Source organism: Sciurus carolinensis, chromosome 3 (assembly GCF_902686445.1).
Source record: "Sciurus carolinensis chromosome 3, mSciCar1.2, whole genome shotgun sequence".
NCBI classification, from domain to species: Eukaryota; Metazoa; Chordata; class Mammalia; order Rodentia; family Sciuridae; genus Sciurus; species Sciurus carolinensis.
The window spans coordinates 148250264-148275983 of NC_062215.1; the positions used below are offsets into that span (position 1 = coordinate 148250264).

The 25720-nt window shown below is 34.5% G+C and overlaps 1 protein-coding gene across 6 annotated transcripts in view; it reads right to left on the reverse strand.

The window, feature by feature from the left end:
- Hycc2 (hyccin PI4KA lipid kinase complex subunit 2) overlaps window positions 1-25720 on the reverse strand; it is an 84873-nt gene that overhangs the window by 40538 nt on the left and 18615 nt on the right. For 3 of the 6 annotated variants that reach the window (XM_047546005.1, XM_047546008.1, XM_047546004.1), the window contains 3 exons: window positions 18415-18512; window positions 1808-1887; window positions 872-973 (listed from right to left, as the gene is read on the reverse strand). In XM_047546005.1, coding sequence (XP_047401961.1) covers window positions 872-973; window positions 1808-1858 — 153 coding nt within the window. In that variant the 5' untranslated portion in view covers window positions 1859-1887; window positions 18415-18512. Of the gene's footprint in view, window positions 1-93; window positions 150-871; window positions 974-1807; window positions 1888-3251; window positions 3324-18414; window positions 18513-24747; window positions 24822-25720 lie in introns of those variants that run through there. The other 3 variants (XM_047546006.1, XM_047546007.1, XM_047546009.1) reach the window with 3 other exon arrangements.

Genomic DNA, 25720 nt, shown 5'->3' on the forward strand with positions numbered 1-25720 from the left:
ATAGGAAAGAAAGAGGTCAATAAGCAGGCTTTTAGTGATAGGACAAAAATGAAGATGCACTTTAAGTTAAGCTGCTGGTTAGGAGATGATTACCTGAACTTCTTCAAACTCAATCCAGTACACAGCAGAGGCACTCTTGGAGGCTGTATCTGGGAAGATAAGAAGCTACTTTCCTGTGTGTTCCTTTCATTTTCATTTTAAAGCATACAAGAATCCAGTGGTGATAAAACTACATGTTATACTATTGTGTTAATGGAAAGATAATGTGTGTATTTGGCATGAGCTAATATATAGATTCAAAAGTAGCATTTTTGTCCTTCTACCACAAGGTTGAATGATGATAAACTGTTACTCTCAAGTTTATTGATTTTGACTATTTAGACTAAAATCCTTTGATTATTTTCAGGTTAAAATTACTAGTAGCATCATTTTGTGTTACATAAGTTTGATTTCACTGATTAGAGTGATTATACATAGTTCTATATAATCAATAAAATAACAATAAAAAATATTAAAAGACAGAAAACTGAATCAAACACAGTTAAAATTTGGCTTCCAAAGCAGGAAAACATTCCAGAATGGGAAACAGAGATAAGTTTGAAATTAAATAATCTATTGAGATGGTGGTCACTCAAATCAAGAATCAAAACATACTACCCTCAATAGGAAAAAATTGGGCCAAAAATTTTTAAAATATGAAAAGGGAGGCAAGGGGAAAAGCCAAAGCAACTATCAGAATGAAAAATAGCAGAAAGAAAATTTTCCAGATCCATAAGTAAGAACAGAAAACTACAAAACGTACATTTATGTGTTTCAGTACATACATTTCATTTTACTATGCAGAAATTAATTTTCTTATTAATTTTCTTACCTCATTATTTGAATCTTGAATAACTTTATAGAGGGCTGGTACAAGTGCTTTTTTCCGGTGTAAAGTTGCTGCATAATTGGTGATTTGAGTGTCAGGTAATGCCTTAAAAAAAAAAAAAGGAAAAAGGAAAACAAAAATGAACCTATATTTGTGAAGTTAGGAACTTTACTTCATGAGTGTCTCCTGAAAAGACCTGAGTCAAGTAGAAAAGTAAAAATAATTAATATAAGAAATAACCATGAGTGTTAATAAAACAAATTAAGTTTACATGCTATGTCATACATTCTTCTGACTACTCAACTATGAAAAATCACTCACTGAACCTATATTTGCTGAAATAGGTTTCTTCAATCTAACCTAAAAAATAGTAAGTGTAGACTGTATTGAAATTCTTACATTTTTTAAAAAATAATTTCCATAATATTCTTGTTACATAGTTTTCCATCAAAACTGTCCTTTAGTTACAAGAAATAAAAACATAAGGCACACATCCTGTTTTTATGTTTTATTAAAGTGTGGAAATATTAACATATTTAATTGTACTGTTTCATTTTTTTCTGTTTTAGGATGGGGTCTCCCTATGTTGCCCAGAATGGTTTTGAACTCCTGGGCTCAAGTGATCCTCCTGCTTCCACCTCTACCAAGTACCTGGGATTATAGGTGTGCACCACAATACTCAGTCTTTTATTGAATATATTTTAAAATTTAAATATCACCTTGTGAATTCCAACAATTATTTTTATTTTTACATTTTCCCTTCTGGACCTTATTCTCATCAGTGCATTTTAAAAGAACTATAATAGAAAAATGTTATTTCACATTTTGCCATTTCTATTTCATTGCATAACTGTATGTTTCTCCACAGAAACACATATTCACTATCTGAATTGCGGACACACAGAATCATATAATACATTCTTATCCCCACCAATTTACCTTGAATTCTGACAACCATTCTTCCACAACACCACGTTCAGATCCCAGCATCTTCTTTTACCTTCTATTCTTCTTTAATGCTAAAAATAATAATTAAAAAGAAAAGTACTAAGGAAAAGAAAAAGGACCTAAGGATGGCATTACTTACAGAAACTACCAAAGATAAATGATGTAGGCATATCTTTCGCTAAAGAGAGACTTATCTAATACATATTTTAAATAAGGAGACTTGTTTTTAAGAGTGCAATTAAAACAAAAAATTTCAGAAATGAATCATATGTTTAATGATATATTTGAAAGCTACTATCCTAATGCCAACAACTATACTTCAAAGTGGCAAAGAAATTAGCCTCAGTACTAGGCACAGTAATGTATGCCTATGATCCTAGCTACTTGGGAGAATCAGACAGGAGAATCTGGAGTTTGAGGTCAGCCAGGGCAATTTAACAAAACACTATCTCTAAATAAATAAATTATGGATTGAGGATTCAAGATGATGGGCTAGAGGAAGACTGCGTTCCAAGTTGCTCTGCGGCTCAGGATTCAATCAGTAGGAGTAACTGCTGCTCTGCAAGGTGGGTCAAAGAAGGAGTTCACTAAAACTCAATATTGGACAGTTACAGTGTCTTAGAGACTCAAATTTGGGTACATTAAACAAAGAAGAAAGATTACATTGGAATCAAGCCAGTTGCGGTAGAGGCACTGGTTCAGCACAGAGAGAGGGGAAACAGAGAGAAACACAATGGACAGATTTAGAACAGAAAAACCTGAGATCAGAAAAGAAGCTTGCCCTTAGCTGATACAGAGGTTGCACTGTACACTGGTTCTTGAAAAGTGTCCCACATTTCCCAACAGGCTGTAGAGAGCTGGGGTGGGAGTCATCTTGAGGTGGCCAGGCTGCAGCTTCTGCTGCAGGAGCTGGCAGATCCAAGCAAACACAACTACATTGTCCCAGCAAGTGTCTACCATGTAGTCTAGGGTGGATCAGCAGAACAGGAGTGAAATAGGTATAGAGAATATTTTACCCAAGGGGATTCAAGTCAGAAAAGTGAAGGGGAGCCCACCTTGCTTCTCCCTTGAGTCTGGTGGCTCCTGTGACCTGCTGAAGTGGTTCGGGAAATAGAAAGGGCAGGTGTGAATACACTGAGGGACTAATCCTGGGAAGCCTGGAAAGATTCTATTGTGAGTAGCAAAGGGGGTGAAGGCCTGGATTCCCTGATCAGTGAGTAGAATCACTGGGAGGCTCCCAAGATCCAGATTTACAGCAGAGATGGGCGACTGCCAGGCAGAAACCACCCAGCAAAGACCCTGAAGCCTGATATAGACCTAAGTGCCACCTGCTGGAAGACCACTAAAAACTCTGCAGTGGACCTACCCTGAGAATACATCAATATGGTCTGTGTAGACAAAACTCCAACTGACAGTACTTCCCATCCCATCCTACCTCATACTGGGGAGAAGAGAAGCTGACAATTATTTGAACCAAATTCTGTCTTAGGCCACTGCAACTGGCAGCCTGTTGAGCAACACAAAAATAGGAAGGAGTTAACAACCCACAGCCCTTACTCTTGCTCTTAGTTCATAGCCCAAGAAGAAAAAAGTCAGGCACAGAGTGTCCATCTATTCTCTTTGACCACTCTGACCACCTCAGTGGAAATAATTCCTTAATTTGTCACTAAGACCCTTTATTTCTTTTTTTCTCATTTTTACCATTTTTTAAAATGGTCTTATTTTTTCTTGCCTTGCCTTCTGAGGGTTAGGGTTTTTTATTAGTACATTTGGTTTGCTTTGAATTGTCTTTTATTTGTCTACTTCCCCTGTTTCTTTTTCTCTCTTTCCTTCTGCTAACAGTCAAATTCTATTGTTTTTTCTTTCGCTCCCAGTTTACTTTGTTTTTTTTTTTTTTTTCCTTCCTTATAACCATCACATGCTACATCTTGTAAGGTATAAAGCAACCCTTCTCTCCCGTTACAGGAATTTTCCACCTCCCAACCACTTGTCAATCTGCGCTCCGCCCGCCTCTTCCGTTAAAGGAATTTCTGGCCTCCCCATCACCTGTCAGTCTGCGTTCTGCCCGCCTCATATGTTACAGGAATTTCCGGCCTACGCTGCCTCTTCCTGCCTCCCACGTTATGTTCTAACATGTTATTGGTCCATCAGTCAGTCTGCAAGAATTCTCCTCCGCAATTGGTTCCTCTCAGCCCGCGAAATTCCAATATTGGGAGAAGCCAAGCGCCATTTTTTCTTCTTTTTTCTTTTTTCCACCCTGAGCGAACCTTATCTGTCCCCATAAATAAAGTCTTTTGCGTGAGATCTCATATCTGCGGAGCGTTTTTTCTGGGAGCTACCAGCGAGCCATAACTGAGCCAGTGACCCCTAACACATCTCTTCTGCATTTTCTGTTCACCTTTTGAAATTATGAACTTTATACATTCCTATCACATTTCCTTTTCTCTTAACTGTATTCTTGCCATCTTTTAGCACTAATTATTTTATATCTCCTGCCCCCACCATTAATGCTGTTGCAATTATTACTGCTGTGGATGACAGGATTAACACCTGTTGTTTGCTTTAATGCCAGATATAGTTCATGGCTACTTACTGTTTTTGCTACTGGCAATTGCTGACCCTACCATTTGTTTGTCGTGGCAATTAACATTGTAGATGTGATAGTAGGAACCAAGCATCAAGTTTAACGTGGAATATTCTTTGCATTAGTTGTTGCTATGGTTTGTTTTCCTCTATTCTGTGAGCTGCTGGGAAACTACAGGGGCACTACAAGTGTACAGGACAGAAACTCTACTGCTGAAATAGTTAATCAAAAGACAGCACACCTAGCTCAACATGCAACTCAGTTATACTTTAATACAAAGAGAAGAGACAAAAAACCCCGGCACCAAACAGAAACAGCTAGGGGTGGGCCCCAGTTCCCACCTATGAACATCCATTGCTATAACAGAAATAAAGAGAAATAACACAAAGCCCGTGGACACCATACCTATAAGAGGGTCTAATTCAGATCTCTTTAGGACACTTTGTGAAGACTGTGCCTTACAAAGGTCCACACATAAACAGTGGAAGAGAAATTCTTCCAACAGAAGCATAAAACCCAACAAATGAATACAAGTACTATGAAAAAGCAAGCTAACATACCACCTCCTAAAGATCATAATTCATCAGCAAATGACCCCCCCCCCAATATTAAAGTAGATGAAACATCAAATAAAGAATTCAAAAGAATCATTCTAAAAATGATCAATGAATTCCAAGAGAATACAGAAAAACAACAGAATGAATTAAGGAAGTCAGTACAGAATATGAATGAGAAATTCAATAAGGAGACAAAAATACTGAAAAAGAACCAAACAGAAAGCCTGGAAATGAAAGACACAATGAATCAAATAAAACGTTCAGTTGAAAGTCTAACAGAATAGAAGAGAACTGGAAGACAAAGTGGCCCAGTCTTGAACATTGAGACAGTATTAAGGAAGAAGGAAAAAAAAAAAGTAACCATGATCAGTAAATAAAGAACTCTGGGAAAATAGGAAGAGAACAAATTTAAGAATCATTGGAATTCAAGAGGGCTGTGAGAGGTGGGCTAATGGAATGGATAAACTTTTTTTTTTTTTTTTTACTTTTTTTAGATGGTGATAGACCTTTATTTTATTCATTTATTTATGTGTGATGCTGAGAATCAAACCCAGTGCCTCACACATGCTAGGCAAGTGCTCTACCACTGAGCCATAACTCCAGCCCCTGGAATGGATAAACTCTTTGGGGAAAATTTTCAAAACCTTCAGAATGAGATCACTAACTCATTCAGAACCCCAAGTAGACAAGATCAAAAAGAAAAAGAAAAAGGAAAAAAAAAAAAAAAAAAAAAAAAAACCCTCCACACACATTATAATTAAAATGGCTTATATACAGAACAAGGATAGAATTTTAAAACCCTCAAGAAAGAAAGAGCAGGTCACTTTTAGAGGCAAGCCTATCAGAATCACTTGATTTCTCAGCACAAACTCTACAAGAAAAGAGGGCTCAGAACAATATGTTCCAAGTCCTAAAAGAAAATAACTGTCAGCCAAGACTGCTATATCCAGCAAATCTATCATTCCAAATTCAAGACGAAGTGAAAACTTTCAAGATAAGCAAAAACTAAAAGAATTCTTGACTGCTAAACTGGCAATATAGAACTTGAATATTACACACAGAAGAAATAAAACAAACCTCAGAGCTCACAAAAGGACAAATCTCATTTGAAGAGTAGTTAAGCAAATGAGAAACAAATTGAACATAATAAATCAAAATGGCAGAAACAAAAACATCTCTGTAATAATTTGAATTTAAATGTTCTCAACTCACAAATTAAAAGAATAGACTGGCAGAATTAATTAATAACAAGACCCAACTATATGTTGTTTGCAAGAGATGCACCTTAAAAGCAAAGACACACACAGGTTGAAAGTGAAGCAATGTAAACTGATATGCTTTGTAAATGGAGCCTGAAAACAACCAGTAGTAGCTACTCTCATATCTCACAAAGAAGATTTCACCAAAATTCAACAGAAGAGATAAAGAAGTTACTTTATACTGGTAAAGGGAGTAATCCATCAAGAAAATATAACAATAATAAATGTATGACCCCAAAGTGGGAGCAACTAATTAAAAAAAAAAAGACACTATTCAAATTGAAGCACCAGAGAGACCCCAGTACAATAATACTGGGTGATTTCAATACTCCTTTCTCACCATTAGATAGGCCATCCAGACATGAACTCAGTAAAGACTCTTTGGACCTGAAAACTATTACAAATCAAATGAACTTAAGAGACATCTAAAGACTATTTTATCTGACAATAGCTGAACACATTTTTTTCTCAGTAGCTCATGGAACCTTCTCGAAAACAGACCATATTGTAGGGCACAAAGCAATCTTTATCAAATACCAATAAATTGGTACAATGTTATCAGATCATGAAGGAATGAAATTATTAGATATCAACATGGCCAAACCCAAGAGAAACTATATAAACACAGGGACTGAACAACACTCTTTTGAATGATGAATAGGAAATAGAAAAATCAAGGAAGAGATTTAAAAATTCTTACTCAAATGAATAGTCAAATAGTGATACAATATACCAGAACCTCTAGGATACTAGTAAGGCAGTTGTAGAGGAAAGTTTATAGCTCTGAGTATCTACATAAGAAAATAAGAAAAATCCCAAATAAAAAAACCTAATGATGCATCTCAAGGCCCTCAAAAAAGACCAACAAATTCCAAAACCAATGGAAAGAAGGAAATAATTAAGATCAGAGCCAAAATCAATGAACTTGAGAATTAAAAAACAATACAAAAGATCATTGAGGGTTGGGGTTGTAGCTCAGTGGAAGACCGCTTGCCTATCAAGAGTGAGGCACTGGGTTCAATCCTCAGCACCACATATAAATAAATAAAATAAAGGTCTATCCACAACTAAAAAATATTTAAAGAAAAAAAAAAATCAATGAAATAAAGTTTGGCTCTCTGAAAAAGAAAAACATGATTGCTAAACCCTCAGCCAAACTAACCAAAAGAAAAAGGGGGAAAAAAAAACAAATTAATAAAAACATGAAAAAAGAGAAATCACCACAGACATCTCAGATATCTGGCAGATCATTAGAAACCATTTTTGAAAAATTATTCTCCAATAAATTGGAAAACCTAGAAGAAATAGATACATTGTTAGACAAATATGATCTGCCAAAACTGAATCAAGAGGACATGAAAATCTAAACCGACCAGTAACCTGTAATGAGATCCAAACAGTAATTAAAGGCCTTCCAATCAAGAGAAGCTCAGGACCAGATGGACTCTCAGCTGAATTCTACCAAACATTTAAAGAACTAATGCCAATGTTCCTCAAATTATTTTATGAAATAGAAAGGGAAGGAAAATTTCCAAATTCATTCTATGAGACCAGTATCACAATAATACCAAAATGAGATAATGACACATCAAGGAAGGAAAACCACAGACCAATATCCTGGGTAAACTTAGATGCAAAAATACTTAATAAAATATTAGCAAATTGATTCCAACAACATACTAACGAGACTGCACACCACGACTAAGCTGGTTTTATTCCAGAGATGGTTTGATGCAAGGATGGTTTAAAATTATACACAGATAAAAAAATGTAATTCATCACATAAATAGAATCAAGGACAAAAATCACTTTGTAACTTCAACAGATGCAGAGAAGGCCTTCAACAAAATTCAGCACCCATTCATGATAAAAACATTAAAGAAACTAGGAACGGAAGGAACCTACCGTAACATCATAAAGGCTAATACAGAAAACCCAAAGCCAACCTCACTGTAAATGGGGGAAAACTGAAAGCATTTCCTTTAAAATTTGGAACAAGAGAAGGATTTCCACTCTTATCACTCCTATTTAATATCCTGCTAGAAACTCTGGTCAGAGCAATTAGGCAAGAGAAGGAAATAAAAGGGATAATCATTGGAAAGGAAAACGTGAAATTATCACTATTTGCAGATGATATGAGAAGATCAAAGAAGCTCCACCAAAACCTGCTAGAGCTAATCAACAAATTCAGCAAAGTAGCAGGTTACAAAATCAAAATACAAAAATCAATAGTTTTCCTATATACCAATAATGAATCTGTTAAGAAAGAAATCAGGAAAACAATTCCATTCACAACAGCCTCAAAAAAATAAAATAGAGGGGCTGGGGAGACAGCTCAGCTGGTAGAGTGCTTGCCTAGCATGCGTGAGGCACTGGGTTCAATTCTCAGCACCACATATAAATAAATGAATAAAATAAAGGTCTATCAACATCTAAAATAATATTTAAAAATAAATAAATAAATAAAATACCCAGGAATAAATGTTAACCAAGGAGGTGAACAACCTATACAATGAAAACTATAGAACACTGAAGAAAGATACTAAAGATGATACAAGATGGAAAGACACCCATGTTCAGGGATAGGCAGAAAATTCTGTTAAGATGGCCATAATATCGAAAGCAATGCACACATTCAATGCAATCCCCTTTAGTAACAAAATAATGCATGCTACTGGCATGAAAACTGACAAATACGCCAATGGTACAGAAAAGAAAAAACAGACAAACCCACACAGACAGTCATCTGATTCTTGATAAAGGTGCCAATTACATCCACAGGAGAAAAGGCAGCCTATTTAACAGTGCTGGGACAACCGGTTATCCCTCCGTAGAAGAATGGAACTAGACCCTTTTCTCTCACCCTGCACAAAAAAATCAACCCCAAGTGGAGCACAGACCTTGGAGTTAGGTCAGAAACAATGGAACTGCTAGAAGAAAACATAGGGTCAATGCTCCAGATTTTAGGCACAGGCAATGACTTTCTCAATAGGAACCCTAAAGCTCAGGAAATAATGCCAAGAGTTAATAAATGGAGCAGCATCAAATTAAAAAGTTTCTGTGCAGCAAAGGAAACAAACAGGAACAAGAAGAGAGAACCCACAGAATGGGAGAAAAATCTTTGCTAGCTTGCTCTTCTGACAGAGGATTAATATCTAGAGTATATAAAGAACTCAAATATTTTAACACCAAAAAAAAAAAAAAAACAACTCCAATTAATAAGTGGGCAAATAAATTAAACTGACACTTCTCAAAAGAAATACAAATGGCCAACAATTAAATGAAAATATATTCAACATCATTAGCAATTAGGGAAATGCAGATCAAAACTACACTGAGATTTCATCTCTTGCCAGTCAGAATGGCAGTCATCAAGAATACAAACCATACTAAATGCTGGAGAAGATGTGGAGAAAAAGGAACATTTTTTCACTGCTGGGTGGGACTGTAAGTTAGCACAATACACAATGGAAATGAGTATGGAGGCTCCTCAAAAGACTAGGAGTTGCCAGGCGCAGCAGCACACACCTGTAATCCAGCAGCTCAGGAAGCTGAGGCAGGAGGATCATGAGTTCAAAGACAATCAGCAAAAGTGAGGCACAAAGCAACTCAGTGAGACCCTGTCTCTAAATAAAATACAAAATAGGGCTGGGGATGTGGCTCAGTGGTTGAGTGCCCCTGAGTTCAATCCCTGGTACCCACCAACAAAACAAAAAAACAAGACTAGGTATATGACCCAGCTCTATCACTTCTTGGGATTAATCCTAAAGAATTAAAGCCGTCATACTACAGTGATACATGCATACTCATGTTTATAGCATCACAATTCACAATAGTCAAATTATGAAACCAGCCTAGGTATCCATTAGTGAACGAATGGATAAAGAAAATGTGGTAGATATACACAATGGAGTTTTATTCAGCCATAAACAAAAATGAAATTATGTCATTTGTAGGAAAATTAATAAAACTTGAGAACATTATGTTAAACAAATTAAGTCAAACTCAGAAGGTTAAGGATCATATGTTTTCTCTCATATTTGGAAGGTAGACAGAAGGAAAACCAAGGTAGGGATAGATCTCCTAAAAATCAAAGGGATATCAGTAGAGGAAAAGGTCCAAGGAGTGGAAAGCAGAGGAGGAGAGGGAAAGTTCTGGAGTGTGGTATTTGTCAAATTATAGTTATGCATGTACAAATATGTAACAATAAATACCATCAATATGTACAACTATAATGCGCCAATAAAAAAATGCAAAAAAAAATTAGTGAATGAGTAAGGCTCAAAAAGTAGCTCAGAGATAAAAGAGTGTCCCTGGGTTCAATTCCCAGTACCACAAAAAATAAAAATAAAACATATCCTGAGTGAAATCAACTGTACACTGTCAAAGACAAATGTAGTCTATGCAAACAGAATAATTTACATATCACAGAACAACCATGTGACCGATTATAAACATTAATCCTAGAAAAAGTAGACTATGAAAGGTACAAATTCAGCAAATTGATAATAAACATATGCACTATACAAGTAAGGCCTTTGAAGAGGATTCCTAAGTTTTCTAAGATTGAAAAACGTCCACAAAGGAAAAGCAAACTATATAATAGTATATAAAGTATAATTTCAATTAAAAATTATATAAAACATGAAAAAGGCCTGGAAGCAAATACATACTAAACCCCTAAGTGTTTACCTTTGAGAATATTCTAACCATGCTATTTTTTATGTATGTATGTATTCATTCATTCATTCACTCATTTATTTGGTACTGGGGATTCAACTCAGGGGCACTCTACCACACAGCCACATTCCCAGCCCTATTCCATATTTTATTTAGAGACAGGGTCTCACTGAGTTGCTTAGATCCTTGCTTTTGCTGAGGCTGGCTTTGAACTACTGATCCTCCTGCCTCAGCTTTCCAAGCAGTTGGGATTACAGGTGTGTGTCACTGTACCAGGTTCTAACCATGCAATTTTGAATAAAACAATAAGCTGTATTATACATTAATTACTTTTTGATTTTTTTATGTTGTTGAAGGACCTTTATTTTCATTCATTTATTTATATGCAGTTCTGAGAATCAAACCCAGTGCCTCATGCATGCTAGACAAGCATTCCACCACTAAGCCACAACCCCAGCCCCAAGATGTATTATTTTTAAAGTGAATAAGACAATAAAAATAATTTTCCTACTTTAAAATTTAAAAGTAAAGAAAATAAATTTTAAAATTTTTAAATTTAAAAGGAAAGAAAATAAATTAAGAATTTAGGGAGAAGGAGCACTAACCGTGAAACAACTGAAATGGAAGTCCTTTTATTAAAAAGACTAATAAAGGGGCTAAGGATGTGGCTCAAGGGTAGAGTGCTTATCTAGTATGTGTGTGAGGTCATGGGTTCAGCCCCAGCACAATCAATCAATAATAAAATAACACAAAATAATAAAAGATGTATTTCGTAAGTGTGACAAATTACACATTAAATTTCTAAAAGCAAATTTTTAAAAAAATTTTTCCTCTGAATTTCAAATATTTTAAGATATCTATAAATAAGTTACTATGTCAAGTGCTATGTAAGCAGAGTACAAAATGGAGTAACATATATTATTATCTTAGGATAAACTGATAGATTTCTTCAAATAAATTACAAGATTAAAAGAAAGAGAAGCCAGGTGGGGAGGCAGGACAATTCCAAGTTCTAGGCCAGTCTGGCCATCTCAGCAAGACCCTGTCTCAAAATAAAATAAAAAGAGATGGGGATGTAACTCTGTGATGCAGCAGTTGCCTAGCAAGTGACAGGCTCTGAGTTCAATCTCCAATATTGGGTCCAGGGGGTGGGAGGGCTTCTTTGAGCAAATGCTTCATCTATAATACCAAAGATCCATAAAATTCGGGGATAGTTAGAAAAAGAACATTCTATAAAGAGTCAGCAAATGACATGAAAGTCCTGTGGCAATAAAAAACACAGGAAGTAGTACGATCTGAAGGAAAACAAAGAATCTTAGAGCACAGAGAAAAAAAAGCAAGGATTTAAGTTAGAGAGGCAGGCATGTGATGGGATAAGCAGGGCAATCTTAGGGCACATGAAGAAGTTTGAAAAGTGACAGAATCTTAAGCATGTGGATAATAAAATTCAAGGTTTGAAAAGTACACCTAGCTACAATGTAGATAAAGGACTGGTATCCCTTTTACAGCTAGCTATAAATTCCACAATAGTACAAAAACTTAAAAAAATAAAAATCCAGGTTCATTATAACATTAGCTCTGAGTCATCCTGCCATTTCGCAGGAAGCTAAGTAGCCTGAACCTGAATACCTACTGATTATAAAAATGTTTTATTATTAGCAAAGTACTTGCATAAGATTATAAAACTATATAATAAAATTAGAATCGGACATTCTAGTGAGTACCTATGGATAAAACATTAACACAGAGAATATTGTAATATATTTGAAAGGAACATAACAAAAAGATATCAATATATTTTACTATGTTTTTTAAAGAAGTCACCTTGCTTACTCGGTTAAGGCGTAAATCTTCTAAATTAATTACATTCATAGTTTACTCTTTAAACAACTCTGGAAGTTGTTTTAGAATTTGACATGAAATTTAAATTTTTTTCTCTAACACATTTTTGCATTAGTGACTTGAAAAACTACTTTTATCACATACTACTAAAGTCTTACATATTCTTGAAACTACTTCTGAGCTACTTTTTGCAGTAAAATTTCCACCAGGACTATAATCTTAACTACTATGGCTTTATAATTTAGTGGATAATTGTGCAAGTCCTATTCTCTTTTTTCTAAAAATATATTTCATAATTACTATCTGCATCATTCTTTGGTCTTTATACTTGCCACTTACCATGCTCTCCCAGCTCCCTATATATTGTCAGATGACACAGTTCTCCTGAGAGAGAAGCCTTCCTTGTCTAATTAAACCGGTTACCCCTTTTTCCTTCCTACTACAACCCCTATCGCTTTGGCCAAATCCTTTAACAAATCTAATTATCTTATTCATTTACTTATCACTGCGTTTGCCACTGGAATCTGTACTTCCAAGAGACAGGCACTGTATCTCAAGTGCTAGGCATGCTATGGACACTCAAACATCTGGTGATTTAATTACCTGGACTCCTGAATGTTATTTAGCACCTTTGGCACTGACAGCTTTGTTTTTGGTTATAACAATACCCAAGATTTTTGCATGAGTTTCCTACTTGGTTAACAATTTTATTTGAAAAATTAAATAAGTTAAATAGCTTCTTCAAAAATCACCCAGAAACTTTTGACAGGTAGATATTCTTCAAGGTGCATGAATCAGCAACACCAACCTTCCCTGTCTTTGAAATTAGAGACTGAGAGATTTGTCAGTTTTTCTGTCTTTGAATTAACTGGCATATGTCAGACAATTTTCTATCTGAGAAAACTGTTCATTTTGAAACAGTTATATGAGATATAGTGTATGTATTTCAAGCAAAACTCAAGGACAGATTCAATTAAATTTTCAACCCTGTGCGGTGCTAATGATATCAATGGAAATGATAAGGAAATAAAAGCTAAATTCTAGAAATGTCAAGTATGAATGACTACTGTTATTTCACAATTCAGTTGCCAGCTTGCTAAAAGCTTCTGCTCATAAGAAACATCTTGAACCAGGTGCAGTGTCACAAGTAGCTTGGGAGGATGAGGCAGGAGGCTCGAGAGTTCAAAGATAGCTTCAGCAACAGCGAGATGCTAAGCTACTCAGTGAGACCCTGTCTCTAAGTAAAATACAAAATACAAAATAGGGCTGGGGAATATGGCTCAGTGGTCGAGTGTCCCTGAGTTAAATCCCTGGTGCTCCCAAAGAAACATCTGATTTAAAAAATGTTAAAATGTGAAAACAAAGTATCTTAAAACTTGAGGAAATTAAGTTATTATTGAGCCTATCAAGATATTCAATAACAGATGTTCTCTATATTTTATCTAATAGGAGGCAGTAGATTCTAGCAGTTTAAACCAGTATCTAACTTTCTCATAAATCCTTTCATAAAAAGTTCATTAATTTAAAAAACAAGTCTATTACATGTTAACTTAAATAACATTTTAATAAAAATTATATTCTTCCAAAACAAAAACAAATTTAGTGAGAATAGCATTTTTTTTACATTCCCCCCACCAAAAGTTCATACATGCTTCTGCATTCAATCTATTTCTAAAAAACTTTGCTATATGAGAGAATGACAGTGGAAGAGGCAAATTCTGTTTGGTTGGTTTTTTCACTTATTTCGGGGGGGGCTAGGAGTCAACATTTGGGATTGAACCCAGGGGTGCTTTTACCACTAAGCTACATCCCCAGCTCTTTTTATTTTGAGACAGGGTTTCACTTAAGTTGCCAAAACTGGTCTCGAACTTGCTATCCTCCTGCCTCAGCTGCTCCAATCTCTGGAATTGCATGTGTGTGACACCACACAAGGCTAAATATTGTTTTTTTATTAATATAAAAAATAATTTTGACCCCACAATTCCATTTAAAGGATCTTCAGCATACTTCAGGCTTAGACCCTTGATGCCAAACTGCCTAGGGTTAAAGGTACTTACTAGCTATGTTTAAAACCCTCTTACCCTGTTACCAGCTATACTCAAACCTCTCTGACTCACTATTCTCCTTTCAAAACAGGGATAATAATGGTGCCTACTTCACATAGTTATTATATACTTAGAATAGTTTTTAATCACAAGGTGATCACTATGTGTTTGCTGTATTATATAATGAATCTTCATGGAACTACATGCTATGAAATAGCTTCAATATTATCCCATATAACAGATATTAAAGTATAAAGAGGTTTAGTGACCTACACAAGGAAACACAGCTTAAATGGTAAAACTCTAATACCTACTACCTGGGGCTGTAGCTCAGTGGTAAACAACTTGCCTAGCCCTCCTAGTATGTACCAGGCCCTGCGATCAATCCCAACACTGCCAAAAATATATATATATATATAAACAAGAAATAAGAAATTACTGCCTACTTTAAAACCTGTGGTTGAAAAAGGCACTATGTAATATGACCCCAATCTCATTGTTCGTACTACTCTCCTCACAGTTTTCTATTTTAGCCACACTCTCAGTTTCTCTATAGTGTCATAAACATCTTCATCCCAAGGCATCTGTGAAGGCTATTCCTGCCTAGAATGCTATATTGCTCCTATTTTTTCACCCCAGTACTAGAGACTGAACCCAGGGGTGCTGTACCATGGAACTACATCCTGTCCTTGGGCTTCAATTTCCTACAAAGTTAGTTATTTTCTGACTCTAAAATCCTAAAAATATATTTTAGTGCCTTTATTTGAAAAAGAGTATAGTAGTGGTTACAAGGAAATATTATAAACATAAATTCCTAATCAGTCTTAACATCTTCTGGTATCTAGAAGTAATGTAGAACAGAGCTAAAAATATGCTGTGAACTTTTTACATACCTAACCAGACAATAAAGAACTCTCAAGATCATTGCCTCTACTGTACATTACATTCATCATCACCTGGTATGTGAAACTATAAATGTTTAAAAGCAAGAACTCAAGCTGGTATTCCATCATGCAGCTCATTTCAAACCAATACCACCTCAGTACAGAACAAAGTAAAAAGAATATCATAGAATATTATTATCTTTTTGACAACCAAGAAATACAACTTTTATTAGCAGGCCCTAAATAGAACATGGTGAATAAAATAAACTGCTGGAACATGACCTGAAGAGGGTCAAGAATTACTTGCCAAAAAGCAAACTCACAAAATTTGTTCAAGTACAGTAAGCTCTCTGTTACCTACATGGTTAGGAGCTCTATCTTACCCAATAGTCAACATATATCATTTTTTAAGAACTGTCAATTTAGAGTCAGAACATAAGTTGGTAACACAGCCTAAGAGTTAGAAGAGTATGGATTCTAGTTCCATGGCCCACAAATTATATTTCCTTGGGAAAGTTACTTAACTACTCTGTGGTCTCAAATTCCTCATTTACAAAATGAATAGTGTGAGTACCTACAGCAATGATTTTAAAAGATTAAGTAATTTAACACATAAGGTCTTAAAACAACATCTAGCACAACGTAAGTCCTCCATAGATGTTAGCTACTCTTATTACAGAAATAATTATGTCATTTTCAGGACAAGTTAGGAGATATTTTTACTGCAGAGGTAAAGTACAAAGATTATCCATCCTTTCTTTAAACTAATAATTAATTATTGAACATCAATTATATGCTAAGTTTGAGCAAAGAATGATTAAGTGCTTTCAAGGGTTTTTAGAGAACCAAAATTATTGAATAATATACAACAGAGTTCTACTCAACCATAAAAAGAATGAAATTATGGCATGTGCAGGTAAATGGATGGAAATGGAGAATATCATGCCAAGTGAAATAAATCAAACTTAGAAATTCAAAGGTCAAATGTTTTCTCTTACATAAGGAAACTGGAGAAAAAGAGGGAGGGAAGGATAAGATAATATAAAAAACCAAGCAAATATAAATTAATAGACAAGTGAAAGGAAGTCAAGAATAGGAAAGAGAATAGGAAAGGGGAGGGAGGATGTGGGGGAAAGGGAGAAGGAAAGTGGGAGGGATCATGAGCTAAAATTGATTTCCATGATTATATGAGTTTATTGTGATGAACCCAACTACAATGTGTATAAAGCTTTAATAAAAATTATTACTGGATAAACAAAGCTATCTAATTATCAGGACAACATGTAGAATAGTTAATAATGGTTTTGTTACTGCAAACTTTCAAACCTGTCAACTTATGAAGATATGTCAAAGTATGTGTCTAAAACTTAAAATTAAGACATGCTGTTACTGTAAAAACCAAATTTCCTTAGGAAAAACTTAAAGCTGTCCTTGTTCTGTCTGATGCAGTAGTTAATAGCCACGTATAGTTATTTTAAATAATTAAATAAAATAAAATTTACATTTTCCTCCAGCCTGGGGAGAGGAGAGACTGGACACATTCCGTAGCCTGGACTGCTGAAGAGCTGACCCAAATGGCTTCACTTTATGAGATCTGCCCTGTACTACAGACCATATCCAGTATTACCACAAATGCCTGAGAACCTAATCCCGTTTATTTTCTGGAGAACTCTTCTACTCACCTATTGTAGGTTCTCCACATGTATGCAAAACTCTGACATGGAAATGGTTACACTTATAAAAACATCCCAGCCAATTTCATTATTCCTAATGAGGTAGGGAGATGGTGAAGAAATACATTCAACTGCACAGGGAGGGCTCAATCAAGCTGGATTGCATTCTCCTCCCCTGCCACAGGCTCTATATTCTAAGTCCTTTCTCAAGTAAGACTTTGGAACTTTCTTATCCATGAGTGCATTATGGGTCTATAAGATTGGTAATGACAAATTCATGACTGCTTCCAATGAAAGTTTTAGCTGGCACAGATGAGAACAGTGTAAGTCAAACCTTGCCTACAGCCATTATTGAGACTTCATAAGATATTTTGGTGAGATGAGATTTTGATCATTTTATGCCTGGAACACTGAGCCTGAGAGCAACTCTATTATTATACACTGACTTTGGGAATTCTCTTGCTCCCCAACCCCACTTAGAATTTTGTCAGTGTGAGGTTTCTAGCAACCCTGTCTTCTCAGTCACTTCTGAATCCTCACCAAGTGTCTTCCTGGGTGGATTCAACTAGATGATTTTGCTCTTTCACAGTTCTTTCCTTCATTTGTCTTGGTATCAGTTATTTTCTATGAAAACAGTGAATTTGTTGGGTTTTGTGCAGGATTTTAGATTAGAGTCACAATGAATTTGGAAAATGACTATTTTCTTTTGGTTCTGTATATTTTTTACATTAATAATAAACATCAGAAAAAGTAGCAGCTTATTTTTTTTTTAAAAAACATAGCATTAGCTAAATTCCAAATAGCCAGAAGCTACATGTGGCTAGAGTCTCTCATTTCAAACAGTTCAGATACTGAACACAGTCATCAAAAAGTCTGTTGGATAGCACTGATTTAGATGTAGCTAGACAATGTGATTTTGCTGACTAAATTCAATAACTATATAAAAGGCTGATACTTTCAAAAATGGAATTCAATGGCAAAAAATAAGATATTGATCATTTCAGGTAAAACTGTATATTTACTCCAGCATGTCTAAGAAATTTATTCTTAAAAAAGTTAAAGTCATAATTTTACCTGTGTTAAAATCAGTTTTCTAAAGGAGGAGGTGGCACAGGAATGCAGCAGAGTTCAAGTGTGGAATTCATTTGTTGAGAGTTAAATATTTCCCAAACCTGTAAAAAATAAAAATGAAAAGCTGTGAAATATTAATATTCTCAAGAATATAACACAAGAAAGAACAGTTTTAATGACACATTTATAATATAGCTCATCTAATTTTTAAAAATATGGATTAAAAATTTCTATAATAATGAGCATACTGTGTATCTTTATCAAATCTAACAAAAAGTTATTCTGGAGAAAGTCTGAATTTTAGTTTCAAAATTTGCTATTCATTATCTTTATGAACTTGGGTGGGTTATTTGAATTATCTGGAGCCTTACTATCTCTCTCTCTCTCTCTCTCTCTCACATGCACACACAAACACACAATCATTTTTTTTTTTTTTAAATCCTCACTAAAATTTTAATAACAGGGTTGGGACACAGATCAGTAGTAGAACATGTGCTAATAAGCACATACAGGTCCTGGGTTGGATTTATAGTAACCCCCGCCCCAATTTTTTTTTTCTTAAAAACATGCTGTATGAAACCAAACTTGGATAGTTTTTTAGTTTTGTGAATGAGTTTCACAAAACTAAAAATTTATCAATTTTTGCACAGAAAATGCTGTTATTTGAATTTTTGGTATAAAATCACAGTGCTATGGTCAGAGAGAACCTCTTTATTTTCATTTATTTACTGACCACATTATGCTCTACTTTAATTTAAAATTGCATCCTAATTTTAAAATTTAAAACATCACAGGTATGTGCCACAGGCAAGATGGTTGTTTTGTTTTGTTTTATTTTGTTTTGTTTTGTGTGGTGCTTGGGATTGAACCTAGGGCCTTGTGAATTTGAGGCAAGCACTCTATCAACTGAGCTATATCCCCAATCCAACAAGATGTACTTTTCTTTTGAATATTTTTCCTAGTGGCCGATGGACCTTTATTTAATTAATTTATTTATATACGGTGCTGAGAATTGAACCCAGTGCCTCATATATGCTAGGCAAGTGCTTTACCACTGAGCCACAACCCCAGTCCCAAGATGTACTTTTTTAACACAAAGAAAATATAACAAAATTGTCTTGGAGTTAAATTACATTGTCCTTATAAAGTTTTCAATATTCTTTAGACTAACAAGGTATCTAGAACCCCTAACTTTAACCATAGCAATGATTTTCTATCTCGTATACACTGTCTTCACGTGAAATTTGTATTTTATGAGTAGGTTCTGCCTGGCAAGGAGGGGAATTAACAGACTATCTCTATAAAGATAAACAAGAGACTAGTAGTATTTTGGAAAGCACACTTGATTTTAAGACAACAGGGTAGGAATAAAACTCTGATCATCTTCCTGTACCCTGGAAACCACAAGGACAACTGTCAGATTTTGAAGTGGTGTTTTTGCAGAAATACTGGAGAGCTATGTGGAGAACCTCTATAGAGGAGGTCTCCCATAATCTTTCAGAACTAAAAATATAGATACTCATTAGGTTCTCAATTAAGAAAGCAAAAGCAAAATAAATAAATAAAATAAGAAAAGAACAAATGACAGACTGAGTTTTTCAAAACTTTTAACATAACACTAAAGCACCTTAACCTCTGGTTAATTGGAGGTAATGAGCCCCTCATCCATTTGTATAACAGTAAAGTGTAAACAGCCTCTACAGTTCTTTCAGATACAATGCTGGCACACAATAAAAAAATTACTAAGAATGCAAAAGGACAATAAAATATGACCAGTAATTAAGAGAAAACTAAAGAGAATCAAGCTCAATAATAAAGTTAGTGCACAATGACAATTATTTAAAATAATTCTAATCCATTGGGGGAAACAAACAAAATTAATGAAAGATGGAGGAGTTCATCCAATGAATCGGATCTAATTTTTTTCTATTTTTTTTCTTTGAAACAGGGGTCTCACTAGATAGTCCAGGCTGGCACTGAACTTGCACTCTTCCTGCCTCTCAATTACACATTCATGCCACCATCCCTAGCTCTAAACAGACATTCTAGAACCGAAAAATTGGATATATAAAATTAAGAACTCAATATATTGGTTTTATAGCAAATGGACACAATAGAATATAGGATTAGTAAACTAGAAGACAAATTAGTACAAAATGACCAACCCAAAATATAAAGAGAAATTAAAAACTAGAAGAGAAGAGAATGAAAAGGCAGGGAAAAGGACAAGAGGTTTAAGAGAAAGGTTACATGCTCAAAATGTATGTGTACATGCAGACACACAGAAATATGTATATAAACAAAATGGAAGCCTCAGACAATAGCAGAAAACAGATAAAAGCAATATTCAAAAAACAGTTTCCAAAACCGATGAAGGAAATCAATCCGGAACATGCTCTACTAAATGCAAGCAAGCCACATTAAAAGAAAACTATACCTAGGATATCATAATCAAACTATGAAAGGAAGGGAGGAAACTGGAAATCCATATGCAGCAGAATGGAACTAAACCCCTATCTCTCACCCTGCACAAAACTCAACTCAAAATAGATAAAGGACCTCGGAATCAGACCAGAGACCCTTCATCTTACAGAAGAAAAAGTAGGTCCAAATCTTCAACATGTCGGCTTTTAAAGATCAGACTTCCTCAACAGGACTCCCATAGCACAAGAAATAAAAGCAAGAATCAATAACTGGGATAGATTCAAACTAGAAAGCTTTCTCTCAGCAAAGGAAACTATCAGCAATGTGAAAAGAGAACCTACAGAGTGGGAGAAAATCTTTGCCACTCATACTTCAGATAAAGCACTAATTTCCAGAATATATAAAGAACTCAAAAAACTCTACACCAAGAATACAAATAACCCAATCAACAAATGGGCTAAGGAAATGAACAGACACTTCACAGAAGAAGATCTACAAGCAATCAACAGATATATGAAAAAATGTTCAACATCTTTAGTAATAAAAGAAATGCAAATCAAAACTACCCTAAGATTCCATCTCACCCCAATTAGAATGGTGATTGTCAAGAATACAAGCAACAAAAGGTATTGGAGAGGATGTGGGGAAAAAGGTACACTCATACATTGCTGGTGGGGCTGCAAAGTAGTGCAGTCACCCTGGAAAGCAGTGTGGAGATTCCTCAGAAAGCTTGGAATGGAACCACCATTTGACCCAGCTATCCCACTCCTTGGCCTATACCCAAAGGACTTAAAATCAGCATACTACAGAGATACAGCCACATCAATCTTCATAGCTGCTCAATTCACAATAGCCAGATTGTGGAACCAACCTAGATGCCCTTCCATGGATGAATGGATAAAGAAACTATAATATATATATATTATAATATACTATAATATATATATATGTATATACACACACACACACACAGTGAAATATTACTCAGCCATAAAAAACAATAAAATTATGGCATTTGCAGGCAAATGGATGAAACTGGAGAATATCATGCTAAGTGAGATAAGCCAATCTCAAAAAACCAAAGGATTAATGATCTCACTGATAAGTGGATGATGACACATAATGGGGGGTGGGAGGGGCAAGAATGGAGGAAGGAGGGACTGTATAGAGGGAAAAGAGAGGTGGGAGGGGTGGGGGGAAGGAAAAAAATAACAGAATGAATCAAACACCATTACCCTATGTAAATGTATGATTACACAAATGGTATGCCTCTACTTCATGTACAAACAGAAACAACATGTATACCATTTGTTTACAATATGCAAATGTATGATTACACAAATAGTATGCCTCTACTTCATGTACAAACAGAAACAACGGGTATCCCATTTGTTTACAATAAAAATAAATTAAAAAAAAAAAAAAGGAAGGGAGGAAGAGGAAAAGAGAAAAAAGTTAAAAAAGCAACCAAAGGGAAGAATGGGAACAATTCATCTTCAAAGCAACAATAAGACTGGCAGATTTCTCAACAGAAACAATACAAATCAGACTGTAACAGAATGACACTGTTAAAGGGTCATAAACTGTCAATCTAAAATACTATACCTAGCAAAAATATCCTTCAAAAATTGAGGTGAAATAAAAATGCTTACAAACAAATAGGAGAAAATTTCTCACCAGCAAACTTGTACTACAAGAAAATTACATGGAATTATTCAGATAGAAGGAAATTATTCTAGATTGAGAACAAGGAAACATAAAAAGGAATTAACAATGAAGAGTAAATAGGTGAGGAAAGAAGTTAATAGTGACTGTTGAAAGCAGTAACTGAAATGCCTTGTAAGGTTTAAAGATTCTAAGATTTTAGCAGAAATGGGACAGTGTTAAAAATAATACTTTGTATTATACTGCAATAAATTAAGGATAAATGTTATAATTTTAAGATAACCATTAAAAATCATAATACATAACAATTCAGAAAAATGGAATATTTAAGTTATCTAAAAGCATGCAAAAAAGAAGAAAAAATACAGATAAGCCAAACAGGAAACAACAGTTAGATTATACATATAGACCCAATTATATCAATAACTGTATTACAGTCTAGGAAAAAAATACTTCAAGTGAAAGACTGGATTAAACAAAAAGAAGCATATTTCTTAAAGAAATGCACTTTAAATATGTGCACAGAAAGACTGAAAGCAGAGGTTAGAGAAAATTAACCTATGCAACACTAACCAAAAGAAAACTTTTGTATTCTGCTAACTTCAGGTAAAGATTTACAATTTAAGAATCATTCTTAAAAATGAAAAGAATATTACATAATGATAAAGGGAACAATCCTACAGGAAGATACCACAATCACAAACTTTTTTATATCCCCACAATAATCTCAAAAATACATGAAGCAAAAAATTTGCAGGCTTAAAAGGAGAAACACACAAAGCCACAATCACAGTTGGAGAGCTTAATACACCTCTCAATAGTTGACAGAAAAAGCATTAAAAGCTTAACAGTGTAATAACAAACTTGACCTAAAATGACCAATACAGAACATCGTACCCAGCAACAAAAAAATTATAAATCTTTTTCAAGGATGCATGAAACTTACCCAAACTGACCACATATTGGGCTACAAGGAATCTTCAACACACTTCAAAAAAAAGATGATGTCATTAAGAGTATACTCCTTAACCATAACAGAAATTAGAAATCATTAATAACAATAACAATAAATAAAAACCTAGAAAAACAACAACTACCTGGAAATATAAAATCACATTTCTAAATAATCTTTGGGTCAAAGAAATCAAAATAGAAATTAGAAAATAGGTTAAACTGAATACTAATGAATATACATTAAAACTCATAATATAGTTATAGCCTGAAGTGTATAGATAGGCAGTCCTTGATTTTCAAGCAGCAACACAGAATAGCAAGTGATGAAACAGAAAAAAAAAAAAATACAGTTAAAAAAAAAAAAAAATCAATGTAGTCACAAAGTTGGTTCTTTGAAAAGATTAATAAAACTGATCAACCTTGAGCCAAACTGATTAAGGAAAAAGAGAACACAAATTTGGCTGGGGTTGTGGCTCAGTGGTAGAGTGCTTGCCTGGCATGTGTGAGGCACTGGGTTCTATTCTCAGCAACATACATACATACATACATACATACATACATAAAATAAAGGTTAAGTGACAACTTAAAAAATATTTTTAAAAATTTTAAAAAAGAGAACACAGATTACTACAAAATTTTAAAGATCAAAAGAAAATAGTAAGATAAACTTTATGGCAATAAATGTAACAGCATGAAACAGACACATTCCTTGAAAAACATAAATTACCAATCCAGAAAGAAAGACTGTTCAAATAGCCCCGAAGCTATTAAAGAAATGGAATTTGCTATTAAAATTTTTCCACAAAGAAAATCTCAGATGCAGATGGTTTCACCAGTGAATACTTCAAAACAATACGAAGAAACAATAACTCTTGTATTGCCTTCTAGAGAACAAAAAAATAAGAGAACACTTCCTAACTCTTTTTAAGAACCAGTACAAACATGATGCCAAAAACTGACAAGAGATATTGCAAGGAAGGAAAATCATGGACTGATCTCACTAAAGAACACAGATGTACAAATATCAAAGTACTGGCAAATAAAAATTGACACTGTCTATAAAAAGAACATACAACATATACAAAGGAATTTATTCCAGATATTAAAGAGTAGTTTTGAAGAAAACTCATAATTATCCAAATAGGCACAGAAATAACCTGTAACAAAATTCAATATTCATTTGTGACAAAATCTATTAGAAAATTTACAAAGAATTGTGGATAAAATTTGGATAAAAAGAAAAAATAGTCCACAGCAAGCATCAAAGTCAATGGTAAATTATTGAAAACTTACCCTTCTCAAGTGGAAAATAAGTCACAGATGACCATTATCATCATTTCTATTCAACATTTTACTGGAGGGTCTAGCTAGTACAATAAAGCAAGAGAAACAAAAAGAATAAGGACTGGAAAAGTAGAAACAACATTATTCACAGATTATATGATTATGTACCAAGATAGCCCAAAAGATTCCTTAGACTATTAGAATTAATAAGCAAACTCCTATTTTGGGGTAAAAGATTAATATTAAAAAACCAATTATACTTCTGTAAACTATCATGGATTTATTTATTTATTTAGTTAGTTAGTTAGTTATTTTAGTTATTAATGAACACAATACCTTTCTTTTATTTACTTAATTTTATGTGGTGCTGAGGATCGAGCCCAGTGCCTTGCACATCCTAAGCAAGCACTCTACCACTGAGCCACAACCCCAGCCTAGCCATGAATTTTTAGAATACAAAGGACAACAAATTTTTTTTAAAAAACTAGGAATAAATCTAACAGATTTTGAATTATTTATCTCTAAATAAAATATAAAAAAGGGCTGGCGATGTACATGCGACTCAGTGGTTAAGTGCTCCTGGGTTCGATTCTTGTAAAAAAAAAAAAAAAAAAAAAGTTTCTAGGCTGCAACATAAGTAAGGGAAATACACACGAGGTAAAGAAGGCAGAACCAAAAGTCCAAGCAGACTAAAGTATTAGGATAAAGTGGTGGAGAAACACAGAAAAAGAACACTAGAGATCTATAGAGGTTCCTCTCATCAATACTTTGATTTAGGAAACTACCAGAAGACAGAGAAAGAAGCACCTAAAGGTAGATACAGCAGTGTCCAGAATTTACATAGAGACATAAATAGTGCCTCGTCTCGCCTATCAGATTAAGGATTAGTTTAAGTACATACAAGGGTCCTTCTTAAGTAAAAGGAGAATAATTAGCTCTACACTAAGCACAGATCCAGTACTGCCTAGTAAATCTTAAAATC